Here is a 26,021-nt window from a genome sequence, read left to right on the forward strand (position 1 = left end):
TTTTTTTTTTTTTTTTTTTTTTTTAAATAAGCTGATGGTTGTAGTTTAAAACTTTTATTGCAGTAGTAGCCCCCTCTCACAAGGCACTCTACAAAGGTAAGAAAAGACACTTGCTGCTCCTGAGAGCTGGCCTGGCACTGCTGGCTTCTAACAGACTGGCCAAATATAAACTTGCAGGGTACCGTGTCAGAGCCTGTTTTTTCTGGGGGGCTCTGCTTTCTTGTGGCCCGTTATGGATGTGCACTTGCTTTATGATTGCACAGCATCCTGCTTTGGACCAAGGGCCTGTAGGATAAAATGGTCCAGAGGGGAAGAGGAAAGTTGCATGGGGTGGTCTCTACCTGATCCCTCAGGCTAAGCAACTGCATGTTTTCTTCTGTGGAAACGGATTATTGAAAATAGTCCTGGTTCTGCAAGGGGCTATGGACCGGCAAACCTGTTTGGAGCTGCACTGAAGTTACTGATGGTCCACGTGAGTGCTTCCAGCAGCATTGAGGCCTTAGAGATCCCCCCCACACCCCAACAGTTGGCTTAATATATTATGAAATGATTGATAATGTGGCTTCCTTGTGACCTGTCTTAAATATGGTGCGCCTTTTTTTATGAGGATATGGTCAGGTTGGAAAAAAAAGTCTTCAGCTGGATAACAATGCGAGCTGAAGATTGGCACAGCAAAGAACTAAAAAAAAATTTAAAAAAAAATGAAGAAATCAAATGCAGCTTTCGTCCTCTGGTGCTGTGTTTGCCGTGAGTTTGGATGTGGAAGACAAACCAGTCTGTTTCCCTTTTTTTCCTAGCCACTTTTAACATGTGGTTGTCTGTAGTGATTCAGGAGATGCTAGCCGAATTTCAGGGCAACTATTTAAACTAAAAGAAAAACATATTGGAGCAATATATATAGGTATGTGTGTAGACCTGTAGAATAGAAGTGTGCATTTTTGTTTTGGGATGCAAAACACTTCCCTGTGCTGTGTGTAAATCTTCCCATTGTTGTTTCCCATGTGTAGTTTGGGGCACTGGTACACACACATTTCACAAACTCCATCCAACAGCAAAATCTACCCTTTTTTTTACTTGCACTCACTCGCACACACTTTTTTTAGGTTTCACAAACTCAGTGTCTAGCAGCAATATCTCCACTTTTTTTTCCCCTTGACTCAGCAAATTTTTGTTTGGAGTTCAATCGCTCTATGTGCAATGTTGTCAAATTAAACATTGCACCACTTTGTCTAGTGCAGAAGAGCCTGAAAGTAAAGCATTTTTGTCCAAACTGGTTGAAGCAGAGCAGACTGCAAAAACGGTGAAAATGTAGGATTTAAAAAAAAAAGAGTCGTAATAAATCTGAGTCATGAAAGGGAGGACTGTTTGTTTAAAGATGACTGCCTTGAGAATTGCCCCTTTCATGTTAAGCTTTTTTGCAAAACTTATACTTAGTGACTAATTTATTTTAGGCCATCCTCCTAGAAATCACCTATGAAACAATGAACTTTCATTTCTACCCAGGAGAACTTTTACAATCTTTTCTCCAATGCCTGATGAAGGGTGTTGGTGCCTGAAAGCTTGCAATTAAGGAATTTTTTTTGCAAAAATCTTGATGGTCTAATAAAAGATACCATCTCTTCTACGAATCCTGATTGCCTTAAGACTTACCAAGACATTGACTTGCCTGACTGGGACAATATTAAAGGCCATGTTTTATGGGGATTATCACAGCGGGCCTGATCTCTCTGGCTGCAGTGTTTGTGAGGACTGGTACAATATAAAATATAATCTCCAAGATCTCCATGTCTGGGGTGCTGGTATTTTTGTATCACTCTTGGTAGGTAACAGGTCCTTAACTTGTGACTGTCCTTCCTGAACTGCAAGTGTTGGGCCCTACTTTAGGATGCCATTTAGGGCCTTTTTGTACACCTGATTTTCAGAGTACCATGTCTTTTGTTGGCTACAAAAATACCTAGTTAGGTTGTTGGGTCCTGTTTGCATTTGTGAGCTGCTCAAGGCTTTCTTTGTACGTAACTCTACAATTGGAAGTACCTGGGGACCAGGAGAGGAAAGACTCACAGTGCTATTTCAATATAAGAAATAAATAGTAGACTCGCTGATGGCTGCTCTCAGTACAAAGCCATCTTGCTGTTGGAAGGTTTCCCCTTCTTGTGATTGCCCAAGCTGAAGTTATGGGCTCAGGAGGAACTTCTAGGAAGCCTTCAATCTGAAGCACGGCGTGGGTGGATTTTAGGCGGGCAGGAGCGAGATATCCCTGTGCCCACCCCAGGTCCTCACTAGTCAGCTTCCCATTTACCCTGTTGTTTAGCAATGAAAGTTATGCTTGATCTTTATTTTTCACTTAATTGCACCTCCAAAGTGGATTTTGCTTTTCATGTAGCATTGATTCATTTCTCTAATAGGCTGGTCATTTCACAGCTCCTTATCCCTAGCCTGTCATTTGGAACAGGAAAAAGTGTGAAAGCAGGTCTTTCAGATCCTTGTTAGATGGCCACTAGAAGCAGCTTGGGGCTGGGGCGGGGAGCTGCATAGTTCTTCCCAAGAATGACTACAGTTTGGCTGGCTATTTAAATGAACTGACTTGGCTGCAAAAAAGACCAGGTGGAACTATTCCAGGAGAGCCCCTTCCACGGGAGGTCTATACATACCTGTAACTGCATCACAGAAGATGGTTTGAGCAAAAGCTTCTCCCATGGTAGAAACAAAAGCCAAGGGTTAGATGTCAGCTTTTCTCATTGACTGGAACTGAACTTGGTTTCACGATGACAAAGGACTGTCAGGATCTTCTGATGGGCTACCACCTGGTGAGCATGCTGCTTTAGATAAGGAGATCGGTCCTTGTCGCGCCAGAGCAGAGATGAGTGAGCAGTGGGGGCCGATGTGTATGTTTTGCAACAAAATGGAGAAGGATGGTTGGTGCAAACCATCTTTCCTCCCACTCAGAATCCCATAATATCCCCATGGTGGTGTCTCGCATGGAAATGACACAGCAGGAAAAACAGTGTCATTTTTCAGTGTGTATTTTCATAAGTAGCTGCTAAATATAACGCATGACAAAAAGCATGTGAAATACAATTGTTGGCTACTCTGAATGGACTGATGCTGCCTCACCGAAACCATAAGCATCAGAATTGGCTACCTAGAGAGGTCATGGGATCAACAGCCTGGAAGATTTTCAGGAGCAGGGTAGGCAGACAGGCAGGTGGGATGATTTAATCAGGTTTAACCTGCCTTGAGTTGGGGGCTGGGCTAAATGATGTGTGAGCTGCCTTCCAATCCTGCTTTTCTGTGAAACCTTGAATTTGTCTGGAAGCTGCAGGCCTGACCTGTCTTTTCACTAACAATACGGCTGTGGAGAGGGGGGCAAAATCTCTGAAGTTGCTGTCCTAATGGGGATGTTGGGGGGTGACAAGGAGAAACTTTCAGGAGGGGTGTGCGTGTGTATGTATAGATCTCCCTCTTCGGCTCTGGCATGGCTGCATCTTGTGTCTAATCCTGAGCTGCTGCATCACCAGGGATGTGTTGACAAATTGGAAGGAGCGGTGAAAACTCCCAGGAGACTGCAAGTATTGTCTTGGGGGAGAGTGTGAAAGGGGCCACAGCGGAGGAGTGAGGAGACATGACTCCAGAGTAACCAGAGAGGTGTAAACATCCAAGAGTCAGCTCTTTTGGTTGGTGCACTGGAGATTTGAACATCATCTCCCTAGCTCAAAGTCAAGGAGTGGAAACCCAGGAGGAGAAGCTGAGACGGTTTGCTGGTGGGGGGGATGACAGCAATTTTAGCCAAGTCTTTTGTTGGCATTAGTAGGCACTTGTGCTGTACTGTGTGTTGGGACTTGAAGGGAACATGGAGCTTGGATGGTCTGGAAAGGGGCTCTTTGAGGCTACCTAGAAGTGGAGCAGTCGAGAGGTCTGGGTGTCAGAGTTGACACCCCACTGAAACAAACTTGGTGGAGGGATGGGGAAGTTTTCCCAGGCAGTTGTTGGGGCTCTTATGCTGGAATTGGGGCAGACTTCCTACAAAGAGTGGATGCAGCCATGTGCATCCACTGCTTCTCTTCTACTCGCACCCATTGCCATTCACCCCTGCTGTGGTCTGTTGGCGTCAGGGCTTCAGAGGGCTTGATCCTGACTTATCGAAGTTCCCCAGCACCTGGTGCTGCTCTGGGTGGGCAGCCAGCGGCCCCTGCCACCTCTGCTCTGGGAGCTCCCAGCGTCCAATCCTGATGCTGACTCCCTTACCTGCTGCCCTGTTAGCCCTTCCTCGTAGAAAAAAAGCATTGTAAGAAATAGGATATACCCATCCAAGTAAAAGTCTAGGTACCCAGGACTCCCAGCTCGTTTCCCATCCATGTGCTAGCTGGGCCTGGAACTGTTTAGCTTCTGGAATCAGATGGGATTCGGCAACTCAGCCAGATATGGGCACATGCACTTGGGATCCTGTACCTCCCCCTCCTCCTCCTCTTACTTGCAGGCTGGATCTGAAGGGGAGGCAAGCCAAGGGGAAGGAAAATACCCTGTCCAGGCTGCCACAGAGAGGGAGAAAGCAGAGAACCAGAGGGAAGAGAGAAAATCCAGGGAAAAGAAGAAATTGTACAGCAAGGGAAGGTAGAGCTGGTGCCCAGGGTGATGATGATGAGGCTGAACAGAGGCAGATGCCACAGCAGAGGGGAGGGGGATCATTAAAAGGAATGGGAAACACTTATGGTCTGGGTGGGGCTAGGCTACAGATCAACCCAAGCATTCCTGTGATAGATTGACCTCTTGCACCCCAGCCGGACCTCTCCAGGCAACAAATCAGCCTACCATAAAAAAGCATTGGGCTGACCTATAGCACTGCAGGGGCCCTCCAGACAACAAGTCCACCTACCATAGGAATGCACTGGGTTCACCTTGGGCCTGGCTCAGGCCTCTTGGGTTACAGGTAAACCTGCTGTAGGAGTATATGGGCTAATCTGGTGCTTGCCAGGGGCCGCTTGGACTACAGGTAAACCTGCCATAGGACTGCATTGGGTTCACCTGGCTGAGGCTGCTCAGGCTACAGGTAGACTTGGAATAAGAATGCACTGGATTGACTTGGTGCCTGTGTGGGGCGTGGAGAAATTTTTGTCCAGACAACCGGTCAGCTTGCATGTGGTCCAGACTAAAAGCGTGGGTGGATGCAGAGTATTGGTGTCTGTAAAGCATTGTTTGTTTCCTGTCTCATGGCTTCCTCCACATATTTCAGACACAAATGAGTTCCTCGTCAGAAGTATTTTCCTTTATTCAGGGTGTTTGAACAGGACTGCTCACACTACAACGTGAACTCTTACTTTCTGTGCGCTTTGTGCTTTTGACCAATTCCTGTAACATCTCCAAAGAGACTTGAATATACCTATACCGTGCAGGTATGTGGGTTGAAGAACTCGTTAGGCCTAAAAACTCTGCAGCAAAATGCAGTGTTGTACTGGTATTTTTTTTAAAAGAGGTGAAGTACTGGGGACTCTTGAGTATCTGAGATATAGTGGCGAATTTTACATTTGCTCCAAATGCTTCTGATCCTATCTGTAGCTCGAACCAGCTGCATCGGACTTGATGGATAGGGAGACTTGGAGAAATTTCAGAGAGAGCGATCTATTCCTTTTCTTTTCAGTGCAGTATTGTTTCGTACAATGCACGTATCAGTCCTTTGTCGTGTCTGCTTCTAAAGGTGCCAGGCAGTGGGACTCCAAACACTTCCTTTGGGAGGAGATTTTAAATTCAGATCAACAGGTCTTGATAAATCCACTCAGCAGTGGGAGAGCAGAAACTTTCCTTTGTTTGTGCGGTGGGGGACTTGGCATTTGGTTCCAGCAGATTCACAGCTCTGTGTGTGTGTGTGTGCGTGCGCGCATCTCATCCTCCTGGTTGTGGAGATAACCTTCTGAATGCAAGCTGGCAGCCAGCCCGAGGGAGTGGAGAGGTGAGGACTGTCTGAGGCCCAGATCTTCTGGAGCTGGGCTCTGTGGTGTGCCGAAGTGAGAGGACACATGCCTGGCTTGAGTCCCTAACTCTTGTCTCGGACCCTGCAGAGGAACTGCAGCCATTACCTACAGAGCAGGGGGCAGAAGCTGCCTTCATCTCTCAGAAAAGGACCTGAGGATGGGTTGCACTTCTCTGTGTTGCTAGATTGAGATCCTTTCAAGGCTGTCACTGGAGGGGTGCACAAAATGGTAGTAGCACTGTCAGGTTTGCAAACGTGATTCAGAAGATAATACCAGAGATTTCAAATAGAAATCCATAGCTGGGGTCTTTCTGAGTTCTTTGTAACTGGAAAGCTGCTCTACTAAATTTCTCTAGTCAAAAAAGAGTGACAGTTCAGAGCTGGCATTTTCCAACAGGGGGCTTGAGTCTATCCAGGGGTCCTCGAATTTCGAAAGGTTGAGAACCACTGGTCTAGACCTTGTGACAGCCCTGTCTGTCCATCTTCCAGCTGCCCTGAACCTTATGCTCGCTGGCAACATCCAGAATCAGTCTGCAGGCTTGGGACCTTCTCAGTAGGAGCTTCTGTCAATATAGGGCCAGGGAAGGCAGTCAGCGTGGTTTGTCTGCAGTGGGCTCAGCCCCAGGCTAAGCACTGCCTTTCCCCCCATCCTGCCGGCAGACCCGCTGCAGCATTTAGACTGGTGCTTTGTGCTGCTGTATTTCAGAGGTCTCAAAGGTAACGGGATGGTAGGTATGCCCAAGAATGTCTTGGGCACAAAATGTGAGTCCTTCTTTTCTTTCCTGATACCCTCTGCAACATTGCTATTCATTAGTCAGCTGCTGGGTCTCAGGTTGGTTTCACAGAGGTCCTTGTTCAGTAAGTGAATGTAAAGCAGGCTCGTGATGCAGCACTGGACCCATGTTGTAAACATTTGGGAAATGGGAGGTCTTTGTCGCATCCTAGGAGCATTTCTTAGCTGTATTCATTATGGGCGGGGAGGGGACCTGTAGTTCCTGGGGCTTCAGGCCCACTGTCAGATGGGCTTAGCAGCAGACTTTGTCAGTGGTGGAAATCACTTACTCTGCAGGTCTCAGCTGGGGGCCTAAGCCAGCCATCCTGAGGACAGGGGCAACAACCAGAGGCCAGTTTGTGCCAGGCTGTGGGGAGATGAACAAGAGTCCCCGTGTGTCTTGAGGTGGTACGATGCTCTCTGCAAATTGAAGGCAGGGACAGGGTGCTGGAATGAGAGTGGGAAGCCCTGAACCTTAGTCCTCCTGTCTGTGAGGTGTCATGTAACCTTGGGCAAATTGTTTTTCTGTGCCTCCCTTTCCCAGGCTCCAAAATAGGACTCCCAGGACTAGCCCTCCTCCACGCATCATCTGGAAACACTATAAGAGCCAAGGTTTGCATTCAACCAGTTGGATGCCCAACTTCCCAGGCCCAAACAGTCCAAGGGTAGTTCGGGTCTGCAGTATAGCAGCTGCTTCCTTAACAGGTTTTGCAAGAAGAGCAGATGACAAGAGGGTCTCGTCTGGGGTTTGAATTGCTTTCTCTGGAGCAGCCCTGTCTCTTGGGCATTCAGAGAATGAGAGCATTGTATTCCCCTGGGCAGTCAGCTCCCAGAAGAGCTTCAGCAGGGTGAGGTAGAAGCCAAAGGCTTTTTAGACACGGTTGTTTGTGTGCTGCAGCCTCCTGGGGCGAGCAGGGGAGGAGCTCAGGGCCTGGGTAGGACTCTTAAGTCTAAAGGTTGGTACCTAAATAAGCCCCCTCCTCTGGGATTTGGTCTGCTTGCAAAGCCCTCGGTTCTTTCCCCTTCTGTATCCGTGGAACCCGCAGGTGGTTCTTGCTTGACTGAGCTGCTCTGTCCTTTGTGGTTTTTCTTTTAAAGTGCAAAATAGCAAAAAAAAGTTCTGGTTTATTTCTACTCCGGCCCCTCTCGGTTGTGTTAATCATGCAGTTCCAGGAAGTCACAGCTTTTGCACCCAGCAAGGGCTCGGGGCACATGAGATTCAGAGAGCGGTGTTGGGCCCAGCCTTAGTGAACACTGCCTGCACCTAGACAAGGGAGCAAAGAGCATGCTGTTGACCATCAGTGGCAGATGCAAAGCTGGTCCATGTAAGGCATCTTGCCTCCAGCAGGAACCGATTCCTGATGCTTCAAAGGAACACAAGATCTAGTAATGCATTCTTGCCAATTGGAGGGCAAAGTGATCCCTTCCTGAGATGCAAGTGGCTGCCTTGCGTCTTACAGCATGACATACCTAGCTCAGGAGATGGGTTCTGTTTCCTGGGAGCCTGAGTTCCTGACATCTCTCTTCCAGGGAGAGAGAGCCAACCTTGAAGCAGGTTTCTTTTTTTCCTCCTTCCTCTGCAGTCCCTCGCAGTCAAGGATGAGTGTCTTCCATGATTGTCTTATCTGTGGGTCTGAAGATGGCTGATGAGGCCGATCCAGGATCGACAGATTCTTCCCCCTCCTTTGCTGTGTGCAGTGGCTGTGGTCCTGCTTGCAGGATGGATTCTCCTAACTTTGGGGTTTGTTGACCGGTGTGCAGAAGTTGACTTGCAGGAGAGGCTGAGGCTTCTTGTTCAGCTGAGTCTTCTTTCAAGTCAGCTGAGACCTTCCCTGCCCATGTGTCAGGCTGTCTGTCCAGGTCTTGAACACAGGCCCTGACAAGTTCCTTATGGGCTTGCAGTGCGTAGACTCAGTCAAGTCCAGTTTCCAGGCCATGCAGCCTGCGCGTGTCAGCTCTTGGGTAGGCTGAGAACCTGCAAACCCAGATTTCCTTTCGCAGCCAAAAATAAAGCCTGCGGACCAGACACCTGCTCATCTGAGAGTTAGCGTGCAGTTAAGACCTTGCTTTGTGCCTGGCATGGGAGTTTTGGGCTGTGCTTATTTTTGCTGTTTTCTGTGCAGAGATCTCTCAGCATTTTGCTGTTGTCAATCCTCCCATCAGCCCCAGGAGGCAGATAAGTCGCAATGCATAGACCGGGCACAGAGGCATGCAGAAAAGCTGCGGTTTCCCTAGTGCTCTCCTGCTGGGGGCTTAATAGCAGGAGTTCTCAATTCCCAGCCCTGTTGCTACATACATTTCCTCTTTGTGAAGCAGGTAGGCTGCTCTCTGCATGTTGTGCATCTGAGCTTAAAGCATAGACAAAGGAAAATGGAGCTGTCTGCCAGGACATCTCTCCCTCACCACTTGTAGTCCCATTTTAGCATTGCTTCAGCTGCTTACACCATTGTGCAGATGTCTCTAATCTGCCTGCCTGGTCCCTCTTTTGGCTTGAGACAGGAGAGGAGAAACTAAAGGCAAGTTCTTTGGCGACCTTCTCTAAATACCTTACAGAGCCAGTTCCTGCCTCCAACAGCCTCCCTGTGGTCCCATGCAACAAGCCACAGGATGTTTTGGCCTGTGATGTCTGCCAGCTGCTCTTCTGAGACCAGGGGCAGGGAGCCCAGTGGCACAGGGATGGGGTGCGCAAATAACAGAGATAGAAAGAGCATTGCCAAACCCAGTGTGCACAAATAACCAGTGCATGCTGAGGGCAGCTTAAATCTCCCTTTGGGTGTAAGCTGTAGGTCAGGAGGAGCCCGGAAGGGTGAAATGCTGGGCACCGGGTGTCTTCAGGCCTTCTCATCAGCTGCACCAACCGTACCGAGGTGGTTCAGACAGTTTGCTGCAATGCTCACAGCTACTTTCCCCTCACCTGGGTCCTTCCTTGTCCTGCTCCTCATGGCTTTTCCCAACTTGTTCTGTTCCTTGGAGCTTGACTTTTTGCTTCCTTGACTGAGCTCTTTTATCTGGGATAGGACTCAGGTGGCCCCATGCCTTGCCAACTGGCTCTGGGCATCTTTTCTACCAGGCCTACACATTTGCCCTTCAAGAGGCTAGGAAGTGCTGGTGGTGCAGGGCCCCTCTGGCCCTTAAAGGCTTTAGCCATCCTACTACACATGGGGTGCAGGGAAGCAATGGTGGTACAACACAAGGCAGCCAGTGGCCTTGGTCCCAGAGGGCACCCATTTGGAGACAGGGGCACCCTTGGGAGAGTCTCAGAAGAGAGAGGATGCATGTCAGCCTGTTGATGGGGAGACCCTCAGTTATTCAGTATCCTGGTGGAAAAGGGCCTGGCCCACTAAAGATTTTTCTTTTAATAACTACTAGTTGTTTCACAGCCACTCCAGAGCTAGCTCTGATCCTTTTTTTTTTTTCTCTCATAGCTGTGCAGGGTTTGTTTTTTTTTTCAAAACCCAGCACTTGACAGCCAAGTCGAAAACACTGACAGATTTCCATCCGAGGTGGATTGCATACACTTCTTCAGGAAAAAATAAACCCTACAGATGTCGTGCCCTGTGAATTTTTTTTTTAATGCTGAATGCAAAATGCCACCTTCAAGCGGGACAAGATGGCAGTCCCTCTCTCTCTCATCCCTTGTGTGTCCTCCTTTTCGCTGGCTTTTGCGACCGCTGCGGTAACCTGATACGAGGTTTTCTCTGCCATGTCCACGCTGATGCCTATGTCTTTCATATCAGTAACAGCTTCATTAGGTGACGCTCAGCATCATGTGCGCGTAATTGAAACAATTCCTTCCTGTGCTTGTTATCGTTCATAAATTGGTTTGCCCTGCACAGTTAGGGCTGGCCAGCTTCCAAGGTATTCACGTACTATGGAGGCCTCGTGAAGGTCCCTGACCCAGAAGCTCACTAGGAGCCCAGCCGACAGTCTCTGTCTGTGCAGGAGTCTCCATAATTGGCTTTATTTGCAGCCCAGAGGTTCAAGCATTGTGCTGCTGGCTTTTTTCATGGCAAGCATCTCAAATTTGGCGTCCCCACGGAGGAGCCATGCATGCTCTGAGGTTTAAAGCAGCATTACTTGAGCAGCTTACCCATTGTGTCAGGCACTGCCCAGACCGTCTCCGTGATGGTTCAGACAAGGACAGAGATAACACCGCCTGGTTCCTGACTTCAGTGCTAGGGAGTATCTGAGCAGGCCATCTAGGGAGGGAGGTCTCCTATCTGTGACCTTGAGGAAGAGAGCAGGGAGGCCTGGAAGTTTGGTAGCTTCAATTCACACTAAATGAGCGGCCCCAACCAGCAGCCAGAGGAAAAGGCCTGCAGTCCAGCAGCTTCCAGGTGCTGGCATCTGCAGGTGCCAGCCAGCTGCAGCAATTGTTCTCGCAGACTTGGGGGAACGGAAAACTCGGTCCTTCCTGGGTTTGGCTTTTATCAGTGCAGCAGGGTACGAAAGGTTTTTAAAGATGCCCACCTGGATCTTGAGTCTGGGAGCAAAATAGTTGTCTCAGGGCTGCTTTGAAGCTTGACCCAGGTAGCTGAGTAAGAGTGGGGTAGACTAGGTGGTGGATCCTCTGCTTCAGAGGCCTTTACGGAGACGTGGAGTGGGAGGGCCCATGTTTCGCCCTTTGCCAGGCAGTCAGCACATCAGAGGCTGCGGCTCAGAGCTGCGGCCAATCTGCCACATGGGAGTTGCATTAATATGGGGAGACAGCGTGGGCAGTGGTTGCAGCCAGGGCCAGTGCATTGGGGCATTGGGATGCTGGACTTTGGGTGGCCTCAGTTTCTCTTCTCTGCAGAATCCTGGGGATCTTGGTGCTTAACTCTTTACAAAAAAAGGGATGCAGGGGAGCTCTCCAAGCCTGCAGCGAGATTTGCTTGTCCGGCCTGCAGTCAGGGTCATCCCAGGGTGGCAGATGGCTCGTTCCCTGCTCCCCGGTTCTCTGTTCTGAAGTGATTTATTTGTTCCTCCTTCAGGCTTTTAACAGCGCAAGATGCGACTGAGAGGCAGCAAAGGCCCAGTTACATAATTTGTTGCCAGGGTGTCTGCACCGATATGTGTTTGCATGCTGCCTTCCAGGCACATGGGAGCTTTCCCTTGGGCATCCCCCTCCCAAACTGCCTGCTGCTGTTTTAGGTGGATTTGGGGGGAAGGGTTTTATAGCTCATGAAAGCAGGTGGTGAGTACCTCAAGAATGCCTGCTGAATTGATGTTCACCAGAGACCGAGTTATCTGATTTGTTGCCACCTCGGAGAGCTATGCTGTAATCCGCATCCCTCCTGCTATCAGCACGCATGCCAGGCTAGCTCTAGATCCCCGTGGGGCTTTGCTAGGGCACCTCGGTCCAGAGGTCTAGCACCCGCTGTGATTCAGTCCTAGTCCTGGCGCCCCAGCACTCTGCCAGTGCAAAAAGATCCTTGTTTCCAGTCCAGCACCTGATTGCCTGCCAAGTTCTGCGCTAATCACAACATTATTCTCCCTTCCTCTTTTATGCCGTGCATCCTGCTAATAACATACAGGGGAAATGAGGAAATAAGGGAAGAACGTTTTTTTTTGTTGAGCAGTGGCTGTCTGATTGACCCAGACGGAGGGCCAAAGATGCATCCTCTGGGCTGAAGGAAGCATGTGCCATTTGCCTGTGCAAGGCCTTGCCTTGTAGTCCAGTCAGTCTGGCTGAGAGTATAGCCAGGGATTCAGCAGAGCAATTCCTTGAGGCCATCCTGGTTCTTGCTGAGTGGTGCGCAACTCTTCCCACTTTCTTGGAACCAAGCGTGCTGACTCCAGAGCTCCTTGCCCCTGCCAGCTCTGGATTTCAACCTCCCGGCACAGTGCGTGCAGCCTGCAGTGCCAGTGCTGTTGGATAGAAATGGATCTCCCGGCTGCTGTCTTGAGATGCGCTTTTCTAGCCTCCTTGCAGAGGGCAGCACATTATCAAACTGAATTCACCATGCATGGATGGGTGGGCGGGTGTCTATGCAGGTGTGTGCTCTCAATGACACTGTGTGATGAATCAACATCTTACCTGGAGATGGGGTTTCATAAGAGATTGCTAGTGGGAGTTGCCTGTGGTTAGAGCTGAGTTTCCCTTGAAACAAGTGATTTCCGACTGCATTTGAAATAGTTTCAGCTGTGTGGGACTAAGTAAGGGATGAGCTGCTGAGCCTTGCATGTTGTATGTTCCCTTTGCCAGAGCAGGGTGTTGCACCCAGGAAGTGGAACTGATGGGTGTTCAAGTGACTGTTGGGTCCTATTGTAGGCTTTGGAGGGAATTTTTGGAAACAACTTTTTAAAAGTTTGGCAAACCAACTGAGATCAGTGAGGTTTTTAAAAACGGATGCCAGGGCAAATCCCTGACAGAATTGGGCTCAGTTCCTCTTTTGTTTGGAGGTAAATGACATTTCCACTTCACTTTCTTTGCAGGGTTTGCAGTCTAAGCTTTGTGACTTTTTTTCTTCTTGTACAAGAGCCTAAAACAAAAGTGCCTGGATATTGCCCTGTGTTAGGCAGGTGGCATTACCCAGGTAATTTAGGCTAAAAATTAAACAAACAGCATTGGTAGTGGAAGTAAATTTAGATTTAAACCCCCTTTCCCCACCCCACCCCAAGCTACCAGAGAGAACATATTGTTTTATAACTTGCCCTCAGCACTGGTAGAATAACTGAGGAGCCGCACTTTTAAAAAGTCAAACTTTGCTTTTCCCAAGTCATTGTTACGCAGTTCCTGATGTCCTCTTTCTTCTTGGCTGGTGGGTGAAGACAACAGCCATATTCGTTGATGTTTTCAAAGTCTTAGCTGCCCCTGAAACTCATTGAGCCTGGGCAGTTTGTTATGGTGATACAGAATACAACCAGGCTGGCAAACAGTGATTGTAAGTGGAAGGCGGGGCTGGTAGGGAAAAGCTGATAGTCATTCCTCCTTGGTTTTCTTTGCCTGCCCCAATGCTTGAGATGTTTCTGGGGCAGTAGACATTTTTTTGAGAGAGGGCTTCAGTCCTAGCTGCCCTTTCCCTTGTTCTCCTGCCAGCAGTGTTTGATCTTTTGCAGCACCTGAGTGTAGTGAAGGTACAGGGCCTTGCACTGGCCTAAATGTATGTCCAGTGAAGGGTTAAATTCTCTTAACTTGCCCTGTTTCCCCTTGAAGTCCTAGCTGCCATTGTTCTGGGAATCATGTACGTTTGATCCTTCCACTTACCCTAGGCTCATAGGAAAGCAGGGATTTGCATGTGTCCTTGATGAATTTCATCTGGTTGATTATGGAGCATTTCTCCAGCCTCTCCTCGTCAGTCTGGATCCTAGCTGTACCCTCTGGAGTGTTTGCAAGTCCACCCGACATGGTGTCATCCATAGATTTGCTGAGTATGCACTCGTTCATTTATCAAAGGATAAGTAATCCTGATGATGTTATTTCTCTGACTCATTTAAAAGGCAGATCGGGAGCGGCGCAGAGAAATTTCCTTACTAGATGACATTTCATCGCAATGTCCGATCGTTTGGGGCAAATAACCAAGGGAAAGGATGGGAAAAGCAAGTACTCGACTCTCAGCCTGTTTGATAAGTATAAAGGAAAGTCAATAGAAGCTATCAGAACTACAGGTAAGCAGCGCCGGGTGCGAGTCAGCCCCAAGGTTTCTCTCACAAGGGGAATCTTCACTGCTGTTAGCTAGAGGTGGGAGGCAGGTTGGTACCTGGGTCTGAACACCCAGGTTGACCTTGCCTGGCAATGAGCTGCTGCATTGCACAGCCATGCTAGACTTACCGTGTCCTTGGTGGTGCTGCTTTCACCCATGTGGCAGTCTGAGGTCATATTCCATGGTTCTTTGGTACGCTAAGCTGTGCCACGCTATGATTTCTACCCATTGAATTGTGGCAGAACTTGTCTGACCTTCTAGATGCATGGGAATTGTGGGGAGGTATTGGAGGCCTTTCCGTGTTCAAGGGGCTTAGTCTGTATTCCCACTGCAAGGTGAGCAGGTTGCTAGCTTGAGTGAAGGCCTCTCTCGCGTTTCAGCTCCTACCTAGCTCAGGGCAGACAAGGTGTAAAGTGTCTCTAAGCTTGGGCCAGAAGTTTATGTGGACAGGAGTGGGTCATGGAGCAACACCTGTGCTAATTCTGCAGTGAAGACCAAAGTAGAAGCACCAAGGTCAAATGGTTGCTTGGGTTGGTTCTAGACTTGGTATGGGGTGGAAGGATGGACAGAGGGAAGGTTAGTAAATGTGACCTAGTGACTAGAGCAGCAGGGTCTTTGATCCAGGACTGCTGGATTCTGTTCCCAGTTCTGGTGTATGGACTTGGGCTACCTTTGTAACTATTTTGTGCCTCCAACCAACTGTAAAATGGTGATGGTCATTTTAGTAGAATTGATTTGACTGTTTGGAGATATAAAAGAGGCATAGATTTAATGTTATGCAAGGTTGATTCAGTCCTTCCTGCTGGCAGAGAAAAGCTCAGGGTTCAGTGCATATTTCTAGGCATGAGCCTTTGGGTTGGAGGTTCTGAATAAAGACCCAAGGCCTTGTCTGATGTGCACGGGTTCCAAGAGATCCTGAGATGCTTTCTGTAAAGAGAGAGGTGTTTGCTTCAGTACCCTTGGCCAAATTGTCCTTCCTTCTCTCAGAAGGTTGTGTGTCAACTGACTGCCACTCCACCACCGCTTTGCAGTGGTTCTTGGGGAAGAAAGGTCCTGTGTAAGTATTAAATAGTAGTTTCATAAGTGCAAAGAAGCTGGGATGCAGCTAGTGATGGTAATTGCTTGAGGGTTAGATTCTGCCATCTTCCCTCTCACTAGTTAAAATCTGTGGGACTCATTGCTACTGGCCATGTTTGATTTTTGGTGGGTCTGCTCAAGGAACAAGGCACCGAATGCAGTGAGTGAGGTCAGTGGGGTCTTCCCCTTTGTGACTTGCTGTCTCTCCCTCTAGTTATTCCTAGACATGGCTTGCAGAGTCTCGGGAAAGTTGCTGCTGCCCGGCGTATGCCACCTCCTGCCAACTTGCCAAGCTTGAAGTCTGAGAACAAAGGAAACGACCCCAACATCATTATCGTACCCAAGGACGGTACAGGATGGGCAAACAAGCAGGATCAACCAGACCAAAAGAGGTAGGTGGAGCCCTTCTTGTGCCAGGCCCTTTGGGCAGCTGTCCTCTGTCATGCTGAGGTTTCTTGGTGGAGCCAGCCCAGGAGGGTTTGGCTGCTAATGGGTTTTGAGGATGCTGAGCTCCCGTGTCTTTGAGCCAGGTGGGAAGGCCTCAGTCCTGGCATGGTGCACAGGGCTACTGGTGGTGTTTGGGGTGACCACCTGTCTCCTTTTCCCTGTCTGATGCTGGTTGTTCTGTACTGTCCCCCAGTTCCAGTGCGACGGCTGCACAGCCGCAGGAGTCGCTGCCGCAGCAGGGTTTGCAGAAGTCTGTCTCCAATTTACAGAAGCCGACACAATCGATCAGTCAGGAGGTAGGCATGCATTGTGTGGGTGACAGCCGTTCGTTTTTCCCTAGGCCTGGGCAGCCTGCGGGTTGCCTATATTGCCGTGCACGGCTACGAATCAACAGCCTGTATCATTCATTTGCAAGGTGTCTTGACTCCATGTGGCGGTGCCGTGAGTACTGCTGCTAGATGAATATTTGAGGCACATCACCTCTGTACCTTTCAAGCCTTCAAGGAGAGCCCAGCTACAAATCAGGGGTTGAACAGCTGGAAAGGCACTTGCAAAACCCTTTCATTTTGGGTCCATTCAAAAGGAGTGATGTGACATCAGATCCAGCTTTTGCTCTAAGCCAAAGGCTTGATATGGCTTGCTAAGAAGAAATCTGGCTGGGTGTGACAAATAGCAAGTGTCGGAGCTTGAAGGATTCGCTGGCAAGTGAGAAGACTCCACCATAGGGACCCAACCCCATGACTGTTGCTGAATCTAAGCGTTGACTTTTATGAAAGCCACATGGTTTTGCAGCATGCACTTGCGCATGGCACATGGTTTTGCATGCACTCGCCCTTTTGACTTTGCAGAGGAAACAGGAAGAGTAGGCAGTTGGTCAGTGTCTGAGAGCAGAGGCTTCCAGGCATGTGGGATGACACTGCAGACTGAGAGGGGAGTATTTTTGACAAAGAAGGAATCTTTAGAGGGTGAGAGGATCAATCTAAGAAGACAGCTGGGGAATCTGGTTAAAGTATTGGGGGATGTTGGCATCTGAGTGAGCATTTCACAGCAGCCTTTTTGGTGTGCTGGTGCAGAGACTTGCAGAGGCAGTGATGGCCCCTGCAAGGAGGTTAAGGGGACCTGTAGTCCCACGCAGGTGACCTTGGGAGCTGATCCTGGTAGTACAGTGTTGCTTAGCTTTTATCCAGATGGTGAGGGACCGTCACAAGTGTCTCCTGGTCTTTTTCTCTTGGTTTGCAGAGTACAATTTCAGTGCCAGGTGGACCAAAGTCATGGGCGCAGCTGAATGGAAAGCCAGCAGGACACGAAGGTGGTGAGTATTACTGAATAATGATGGAGGGGTGCTTGCATGTTCCACTTTGCATGCAAGTAAGTCTTGATGTGTTGCCACTCTAAAAGCTGGATTAGTTGCAGGCAGACTTGTGACCACACAGGCATTGCATGGCTGTAGATGCCTCATGCAGCCTGGTGGCAAAGTGAGGTTTATGGGCTTCCCTGTTTACATTTACACCGCAGTTTGGCCCAGTGGAAGATGTGTATGGCCCCTTGTGTGCCCACACAAGGCTGCTTTGGCATCTGTGGTGTCCTGACTCAATGCTTTCACACGAGGGTAGTTGCCTAATGTATTCACACCCAGACTTGGACACATGTAAGATGTGAGCCAGAGGTAAAAAGGTGGAGGGGATGGGTGCTATGGGGAGCAAGGAAGAGGAGGCGTTAAGACAGTGATTCTCAACCAGGGTACTGAGATACTTTCAAGGGTGCTGTGGAGGCCCACACACAATGTTAGCACTGTTAGGTGTGCAAACATGATTCACAAGATAAACACAGATATTTCAAATCAGAGTCTGTAGTGTTACAAACTGTTCTGAGCAGTGGTGGTCTGAGTTCTTTGCTACAGAAAATCTGCTCTATTTACGTTCTTCATTCAAAAGCTGGGTGTAAGCTAAGAGCTGGCACTTTCCAAGGGGGGAAGGGGTGGGGGGGGCAGATTGAGGCCCCCATGGTGAGGGGGGGAGTGGGGCTGGGGCAGGCACTGCACAGCCAGGATGGGAAAAGGGTGTGGGACGAAGCTGTGGGTGGCTTGTCCACGGGGGACCAGGGGTGGGGCAGTTCTTGCTGCTGTGCATACCCCAGAGGAAGTACGGCAGGGCACGTGCACCCTGGATCTGTGCACGGGGTAAAGGTGGGTTGCCACTGTCGGCTGGGCGCTGTCAGCCTCTTCCCAGTGGGGTGGCTAGGCCGGGGCTGTGCTCAGGTGAGGCGAGCGGCAGCAGCACTGGGAGGGAGGGTTACGGGTGGGGGTGCTTACAGCTACCCTGAAATTCACTGTAGCCCCCTTCCCATAGCCCCTTCTCCCAGTGCCACCTGTGTCTGCTCCAAGTGCAGCCCTAGCCCAGCCCACTCACTGGGAAAAGGCTGGTGCAGCCCCCGGCCTTGAGCTTGCAGTGGGCAGCCTGCCCTTGCTCCATGCACAAATTGAGGAGGTGTTTATCCCCCATGCCTCCCCTGGGGGTGCTTGCAGCAGTGGGAACCACCCTGATGAGCTGTCCTTGGTTCTGTCCCACTCCCTCCCTCACCACAGGGGTCTCAATCTGCCCCCCACCCCTTCCTCCCCATAGACTTGCCAGCCAGATGCTGCTCTCCACTGCCGGGCTGCACAAGGCATTTATCGGCTGCCTTACCGGCCACATCAGCCAAAAAAAAGCCAATTGCCGATAATGTCAATTTTCCTTTGATCAGTGCCAATGTGATATGGACTGATGTATTGGTGCACCTCTAGTTGTGGATCCAATGTTTCTCATGTTTACCTACCATAAGGAAGCAGGTGCCATAGACCCAAGGGTGACTGAAAACATGCAAAACCTAGCGTGGGAGCGAGATGCTAGAAAAGCAGCTTACGAGGAAGGAAGCCAGGAGACTTAAAGCATATGGGAGCGGTGTCATGAAGCAGTCACAGGTGCAGCCCTAGTGTCTATATGAGTCTTCATATAGTCCTCAGGCCAGCGCAGCCTTGATGTAGGGAGCCGCACTGAAGTTAGCCTGCCACTCGCTGACTCTGCTGCTAATAGCAGCTGCTTGCCTGTGGGACTTGAAAGCAGTTGAACATTTCAAACAGAAAAATGTGCTCCATGACTTGGAGCTTTGATCTGATTTGGAGCCTGTCTCTTTTGAACCTGGACATGATTCCTGGTTGCAGTGAATATTGGTATTTAAGGTGCGGCAAGAATAGCATTAGGGCAGTGGCACTGAGTTTTTGACGTTGGGAGCTGCTAGGTTAGGAAGTGAAAGTTCAGTGTTTCAAAAAATGGAAATGGACTAGAAATGCAGTGACTGACTCTCCTGATCGGCATGGAGGTTTTCTCAAGGCTCAATGACCTCTGCAGACACCCCTGCTTGCTTCAGGCAGCTTCCAGCCCAAATACAGATCTTTCTGTATTGGACTGCTACTTTCTCTGAGGTGGTTGCCAATGCCGTATGGACTTTTCTTTGCTGGGTGTGAAATCTAGGGGCTGGGCCAGCCCAGCCCTTGCTGAAGACCTGATCTAAGAGTAGTCTCTAGGAAAGCAGATCAAACCATTGTGACTTGGAGCCAAGGAAGAGCCACATGCTGGGTTCAGAAGTGCTTAATTAAAACATAGTTGAATCAGAGAATCACAGAAATCAGACTGGGAAGACTATTTACTTCTTGCACATGTTCTGCAGTTGCTTTTACAGAATGACAGAAATTAAGGCTTTTGCTCTTTCTTTGCTCAGTTTATCTATTCCCTCTTCCAAAGATGGGGGAAGGAGAGATCTCTGTATATCTGAGGCAGTATAGTCTGCTAAATTAGTTATGAACTGCCATTTGAGTAAAGTGAGATGCTTGTAGTTCCTCTGTTCAAATAACCATTCAGGGAGAGATGTTTACATTGGGCTGGACTCATTCCAGTGCAGTGTCCTGGGGTATTAGGCTCCAAGTTGTTAACACCTGTAGATAAACGGTCCTTTTAGTGCAGCCTTACAGATATGGAGGAAAGCTGGCTCTTTTTCCCTACTGTGCTAAGCAATAAATCTGTCCTGGAACACATCACAATATTAAAGATAGCCAACTATATCTTATAATAGCTGATGAATATTATTAAAATTCTTGCTGCAAATACAGTTAGCCCAGTAATGCAGAATAAATAAGACCTCTGTTGCTCTAAACATTTGAGATCTGTCCCAGCTGAGAGAGTTTGAGACACTAAACTTGCAAAATATTGATGTAGAAGTGCTGCAGGCAGTACTGGCCTTTATCTAGCTGCTGACATCCGGGAAGTAGTGGTGTTAGTTATGGAGCAAAGGACCAGGATCCTGACTTGGCAGCTCCTGTATTGTGAAACTGTATCTAGGACAGTCTTTCTTTTGTTACACTCTCTTGAATTTAAAGAGGCAGTTGTGACCAGGTCACATTCCTCAATGCTGTTAGTCAGTCATTTTTTTTTTAATAAGGATTTTCTATCAAAGCTGATCAAAATGAGTTTTACATGTAAATATTTCTAGATAAAACGCAATTAAAATGATGGGTCGATTTGCTTTTCTTTTTGTGTTTCCAGTTAATAAAAAGAAACAACAGCTTGGAGGAAGGTGAATTCCTGCAAACGAAACTAGCTAAAATATACTAGTCATGCTTTGCTCTTCAGAGCAGAAATGACAAACAGTAAATTAGATTTTCCTTCTGTGTCTTTATTAATCACTTGTGTTCAGTGGAACAAACAACCATCAACTGTACTTTTTATTTGGCTCTTGTCTTCCTGGCACCCGGAAGCGGTTATCAGAGCAGGGCATGCTTTCCCCAGCTTTGCACTTGTTTTAAAATGCCTCTTTCTGCATAATCATTTTGGATTCTTCCTGCGTGGTGATGGGCAGGCTCCTTCCATTCAGCATCACCGGGCTGATAAGTCCAGGATGAATTGCTTTGTGTTACGTTCTCCCATAGCTAATAATTCACCAGGACAGCTTACCAGGAAGGGCAAATGAACTGGCTAGCTTTTGGACGGTGATCTGTGCCATCAAAATGCAGTGGAAGGGGCAGCGCATATGCCACAGTGCACTTATCTACAACTTTGTATGGATAATGTTGCTGGGAGTGTAAGAACATAACTCTCCAGTGGAGGAATATCAGAGGTGGAAGAGTCTGAATGGAGATGTCAGGTGTTTGATATCTGGGTATTATTTATAAGCTGGCTTGCAGAGTTGTCTTGTCAATTTGGTCTGAGTGAATGGACTCTCCAGAAATATTTAGGAGCTGCAAAACCATGTGCCTTAAATTCCTACGGCCAACCAAATGAAACTATGCCTCTGTGTGAAGAGTGGGTGAGTTACTTCAGTGGAGTCACGTGCTGTGTTAGTGAACATCCTGCATCTGCTGCATACTGAGCTGTTAGCAGATGCCAGGAAGGCAGCAGTCTGGGGGGTGAATATGTTAGAGATCAAGGTTACTGCGAGGAAACTTTCTGCTGCAATTCCAAGCTGGGCAGGGTTACTGCAAGTCAAAGCAGCCTTACAGTCAGTCATGCCCTTGTGTCTTTGGCAGGTTCAAGGGTCTCAAGCCGACTGTTATCCTTCTCTCCCGAGGAATTTCCGACGCTGAAAGCAGCAGGCGAGCAGGACAAGGTTGGCAAAGAAAAGGGCGCCTTAGATCTGTCGTATGGGCCAGGACCAAGCCTCCGCCCCCAGAGTAAGTCCATGGCAGCAGCTTTTCCTGCCAACCCTGTGTAACTCCCTAGATGCCTTTCTCAGGGGAGGGAAATGGTCATCCCATTTGTCTGCAGTAGTCTTGGATGCCCACTCCCCATCCTCTGACACTCCTCCAACAAGCCTCTGCATACGCTCTGGCATGGCCAATGACCATGGAACCCAGCTTGCTGCTGACATTGGGTACCTGACTTCCGCAGTGCAGACAGCTAAATATTTACTGTCACCTGCCTGCTCATTGCTTAAGTCTTGCTGTTTGCAGGATGGAAGGGGGGAAGAGCACAATGCAGTGGGTAAATGGGCTGACTCGTTCCTGCTGGAGAACTGGTCTCCTCTCTGCCTGGGTCGCAAATGCAAGGGGGTTGGTGGCATCATTCTAGCTCGCAAGGGGCACTTGTCTTTGGCTGAAGCGATTGCTTGCGCCTGCATGATGGGGACATACATGCTGTGAGGACACAAGGACTGTGGTACGGTGGGATTGGGGCTCCTTTGAGCGTATGTATGTGTGGACTTGTATGGTTACAGCAGTTCCCCAATAGCAGATGATGCTCTGTCCCTTGTATGATGGGGGAAGTCTTTTATTTATTTATTTTATTTATTTTTATTTCCTTCTTCTACTGGAATTACCAAACCACCTGGTGTCTCTGACCCTGGGCTGTCTCTGCTTGGTGGCCTTCACATGTGTGCATGCGCCTGTGTCATTTCCTTTTCAGATGTCACTAGTTGGAGGGAGGGCGGTGGGAGGAACATTACCTCTGCCACGTCTCTGACCGCCTCCCCTGCTGAGCCGGGCAGCAAGACCTCTAGTACCGGAGATGGAGCCCCCTCCTCAGCGAGTGCCAGCGATCCTAAGGAGCCCTCTCTGCGCCCAGCTCAGCCTGTCCGAAAAGGGGCATCACAGTTCATGGGAAATGTGTACCAGCCACCTACATACCATGACATGCTACCTGCTTTTGTAAGTCCCTCTGCCCCCGTAAGCTGCCTCTGTTTCTCGCTCATCCTAAGGTGTCATAGTGCAGCCCAGTGAAGTAAGAGGGTGCCTGTGGGGTGCGGAAGTTGCATCTGACTTCAGGAGCCCCCTCGGTGATTTCTGGTGATGGTTACACAGAATATAAGTGTGATACTGGGTCAGACCAATGGTCCATCTAGCCCTGCATCCTATCTTTGTCAGTGGCAGGGGTGGATACTATAGAGGGGGAGCATTGAATTGGATACCTCTAGAGTGATTTACTGTACTCTCTATTCACTACCCGCTCTGGGATCAACCATTAGAGGTTGAGAAATGGCAGAGGAAACATCTCCAAGCATTCTGTACAATTGCCATTGATAGATCTATCATCCATGAATGTATCCAGTCTCTTTTTGAACCTGGCTCTCCTATGTGCCTCTACCACCTCCTGTGGCAGTGAATTCCACAAGTTAATTATGCATTGCTTAAAAAAATTTCTTTTGTTAATTTTAAACCTGTCACCTACTAATTTCAGTGAGTGCCTTCTAGTTCTAATATTTTGGGTTTTAGTGAACAACAGTTCCCTATTTGCTTGGTCCACACCCTTCATGATTTTGTAAACCTCAGTTATATCTCCCCTCAGCCTTCTTTCCAGAATTGAGTTCTAACCTTTGCAGTCTGTCTTGATATAGCAACTGCTCCATGCCCCTGATCATTTTGGTTGCTCTTTTCTGTAGTCAGGAACCACTGGGATACCCACCCCCTGTCCTGTGCTGACCATCTTGCCTATTTCCCTGCCCTCATTTGCCAGCATCAGTGTAACCTTGATCAGACGGGAGAGGTGCATCTGTCACACCAAGAACATGTCGCTGCCTCAGCTGGTGCTTCAGGCAGGGTGTCTGGAAGGACTGCAAGCGTGCTTACCCAGTGCTTACTAAACTGTCCTTCCCTTCCCTACCTTAGCACTGAAACGTTTTTGTTTGTGCTGCCTGGGTATTACAGTCCATGGCAAAGAAAAGCTTTATGTTCACCATTGTCTCGCTTCAGATGTGTCCACAACAACCACCCGAGACCCCTGCCTCGCTGGACCGTGGGTCTTTCCCTCTCCCTCAGCTTCGACTTGAGCCCCGTGTCCCTTTCAGACAATACCAGATGAACGACCAAGACGGGTACGGCCACCGTGAGTCACCAGCTTGGAGAGACCAGTGAAGGACAGAAACCCTAATGAAGGAGGGCCAGTGGATAAAGTTGTCCATTGCTGGGGGGGTGGGGGTGGGACTGGCTTCATGTTGAGCTTCAGTGTGTTGCTGCTTTTGCAACAGGGTCTGGGATCATTGCAGAGATAGGAGGTGAGAGAGCTCTGCCTGTTGCTGCAGGAGCAGGTAGAGTTTGGAAGGTATCCTTCCCCAGCCAGAACAAAAGCATCCACAACCTCTAGGTTCCAGGGAACAACACTGGAGACTCCTTTAATAGCTGTGGAGGGCAGAAGGAGAGTTGGATATGCAATAATAGATGTTTGTAGCTTGACTGTATAAAATAAATGCATGCTACAAACATAGCTGGAACCGGTGTCCAAGCTCAAGTCATTTTGATTCTCCACCTAATGACCTCTTCTCCCTTTGACTGGTGCCTGCAGCATTATCTCTCTTCTATTTCTGTATAGGAAAGAGAACAGACTTGGGATGTCTCGTCCAACTCGTCCACTTCGGCAGCAAGCAGAGCGGGCCCCCCGGCCCACCATTATCAATGCGGAAAACCTGAAGGGTCTGGATGACCTTGATAACGATGCAGATGATGGCTGGGCAGGTAATGTGCCACAGACCCCTAGCGATAAGGTGACAGTGACTGCTCAAGGAGCAGATAGGTTCCTCCTCTTGTCCCAAAGAGCCCCTTTGTTTTGGAAGCTCAGTCCTTCTACCTGAAGTGGGAAGAGGGTGTCATGGGCTGTTGGACAGTTGCTCTCAGTGGAAATGATGGTACAATAGATCCTTCTGATCCTTCCACTCTTCTGTACTCAAGGAACCGGATCTGAGGACTCCTAAGAGCTGATAACACTGAGGAGCAGAGAGGGTGCAATGTGTTTCCATTCTGGGAAGAGGGAGAGGTTGTCTGAAATCTTATGAGACCCATCATCTCTTTGGGAGAAATCTAGCTCTGCATGATCATGCACACAGGATACCTCTTCTCAATTTGCTGCCTCTGTTTACTTGCATGATGTATTATTGGTTTTGTAAAATCAGCCCTGCTGTTGAGGTGGTCTGTGGGGCCTATACTGCTTGCTTTCAATTGTCCTAATGGTTCTGACTTGGCTTTCTGGCTTATGGCTATAGAAAATGCTTTTCAGAACATGACAGGACCCTCTTCCTTTCTTTCTTTTTTTTGGATGCATCCCCTGCCCATGGCCCCCATCTCAGGCATTCATGATGAAGTGGACTACTCAGAGAAACTGAAGTTCAGTGAAGATGAGGAGGAGGAGGAAAATCTTAAAGATGGAAGACAGAAATGGTAAGAGTGTGTGATTCCCTTGGTGCCACATTCACCCTCCCAAGCTTAAACATTATTACACTGTTGATTTGTGTAAATGGATTTATTTAAAGTATTTTCTGGATATCTGGAAATGAGGCTTGCCCCTTTCAGCTTATGTCAGAAGTTTGGATCCCACGGGTTGTGGTAGCAGGGTGATGTTGAAAGGGTGACGGGACTGGGAGTCAGGAAAGCTGGGTTCTATTCCTGGCTCTGCCACTTGTCAGCCATGCAGCCTTCAGTGAGCTGCTTTCTCTCCACCTGTGAAACAGCATTGCTGATGCTTCAGCATCTTCACAAAGTATCTTGAGATGTGGGTGAAAAGCATGATATATGGGCAAAACATCTGTTGTGCATCTTTTTTTCTCCATGTTGGTTTAGAAGGCTGTCTCCTGCCTTGCGACTCGATGGGTAGGGTTGGGAATGTGTATTGAAGCGAGTTGGAAGTGTAATAGCAACAGCATCTGTGTGGTAGGAACAGCTGGGACCCCAGAAGGCAGCGGCAGCTGTCCCTGAGCTCTGCAGACAGCGCAGATGTCAAACACCCCTTGGAGGAAGGGAAGAACTGGGCTGACTCGGTGGGCTTGTCCCGGGGTGTCCGCAAAGTGCAGGACCCCCCACAGCCTCCAAGAAAGCTCAATGGCTGGACCTCTACATCAGAATATCAGGTATGCTGACCACCCCCTGCCCTTTCCTACACTGGCTCAGGCCCCAAGAAGCTTACAGCGACCCTCCCGCAAACCCATGTTGGGAGTTAAACCCAACAGGGAGTCTAGTTCTAGGCAGCCTCCATAGCAAACGTATGTCTGAGCAACGCAAGAATAGCTGAGGGAACTAACAGTAGGGGAGGATCTCCTTTGAGCCTGCTGATGCTGCTGGAGGACTGGGGCAGGACTATATTTTGCACAGTCCTCCCTGTGTTCCCAGCACTACAGAGGTTCCTGG

General features: G+C 48.8%; 1 protein-coding gene across 9 annotated transcripts in view; it reads left to right on the forward strand.

Moving 5' to 3' along the window:
• The window catches only part of PRRC2B (proline rich coiled-coil 2B), a 54,226-nt gene that overhangs the window by 1,587 nt on the left and 26,618 nt on the right, over window positions 1-26,021 (forward strand). For 7 of the 9 annotated variants that reach the window (XM_019510695.1, XM_019510697.1, XM_019510699.1 and 4 more), the window contains exons 2-11: window positions 14,160-14,327; window positions 15,654-15,831; window positions 16,080-16,182; window positions 17,126-17,198; window positions 21,444-21,587; window positions 22,318-22,559; window positions 23,601-23,722; window positions 24,217-24,359; window positions 24,968-25,058; window positions 25,552-25,744. In XM_019510695.1, the coding sequence (XP_019366240.1) occupies window positions 14,213-14,327; window positions 15,654-15,831; window positions 16,080-16,182; window positions 17,126-17,198; window positions 21,444-21,587; window positions 22,318-22,559; window positions 23,601-23,722; window positions 24,217-24,359; window positions 24,968-25,058; window positions 25,552-25,744 (1,404 nt within the window). In that variant the 5' untranslated portion in view covers window positions 14,160-14,212. Of the gene's footprint in view, window positions 1-14,159; window positions 14,328-15,349; window positions 15,420-15,653; window positions 15,832-16,079; window positions 16,183-17,125; window positions 17,199-21,443; window positions 21,588-22,317; window positions 22,560-23,600; window positions 23,723-24,216; window positions 24,360-24,967; window positions 25,059-25,551; window positions 25,745-26,021 lie in introns of those variants that run through there. The other 2 variants (XM_019510702.1, XM_019510696.1) reach the window with 2 other exon arrangements.

The sequence above is a fragment of the Gavialis gangeticus genome, unplaced genomic scaffold (genome assembly GCF_001723915.1).
Source record: "Gavialis gangeticus isolate Ggan-Ray unplaced genomic scaffold, GavGan_comp1, whole genome shotgun sequence".
Lineage (NCBI taxonomy): Eukaryota > Metazoa > Chordata > Crocodylia > Gavialidae > Gavialis > Gavialis gangeticus.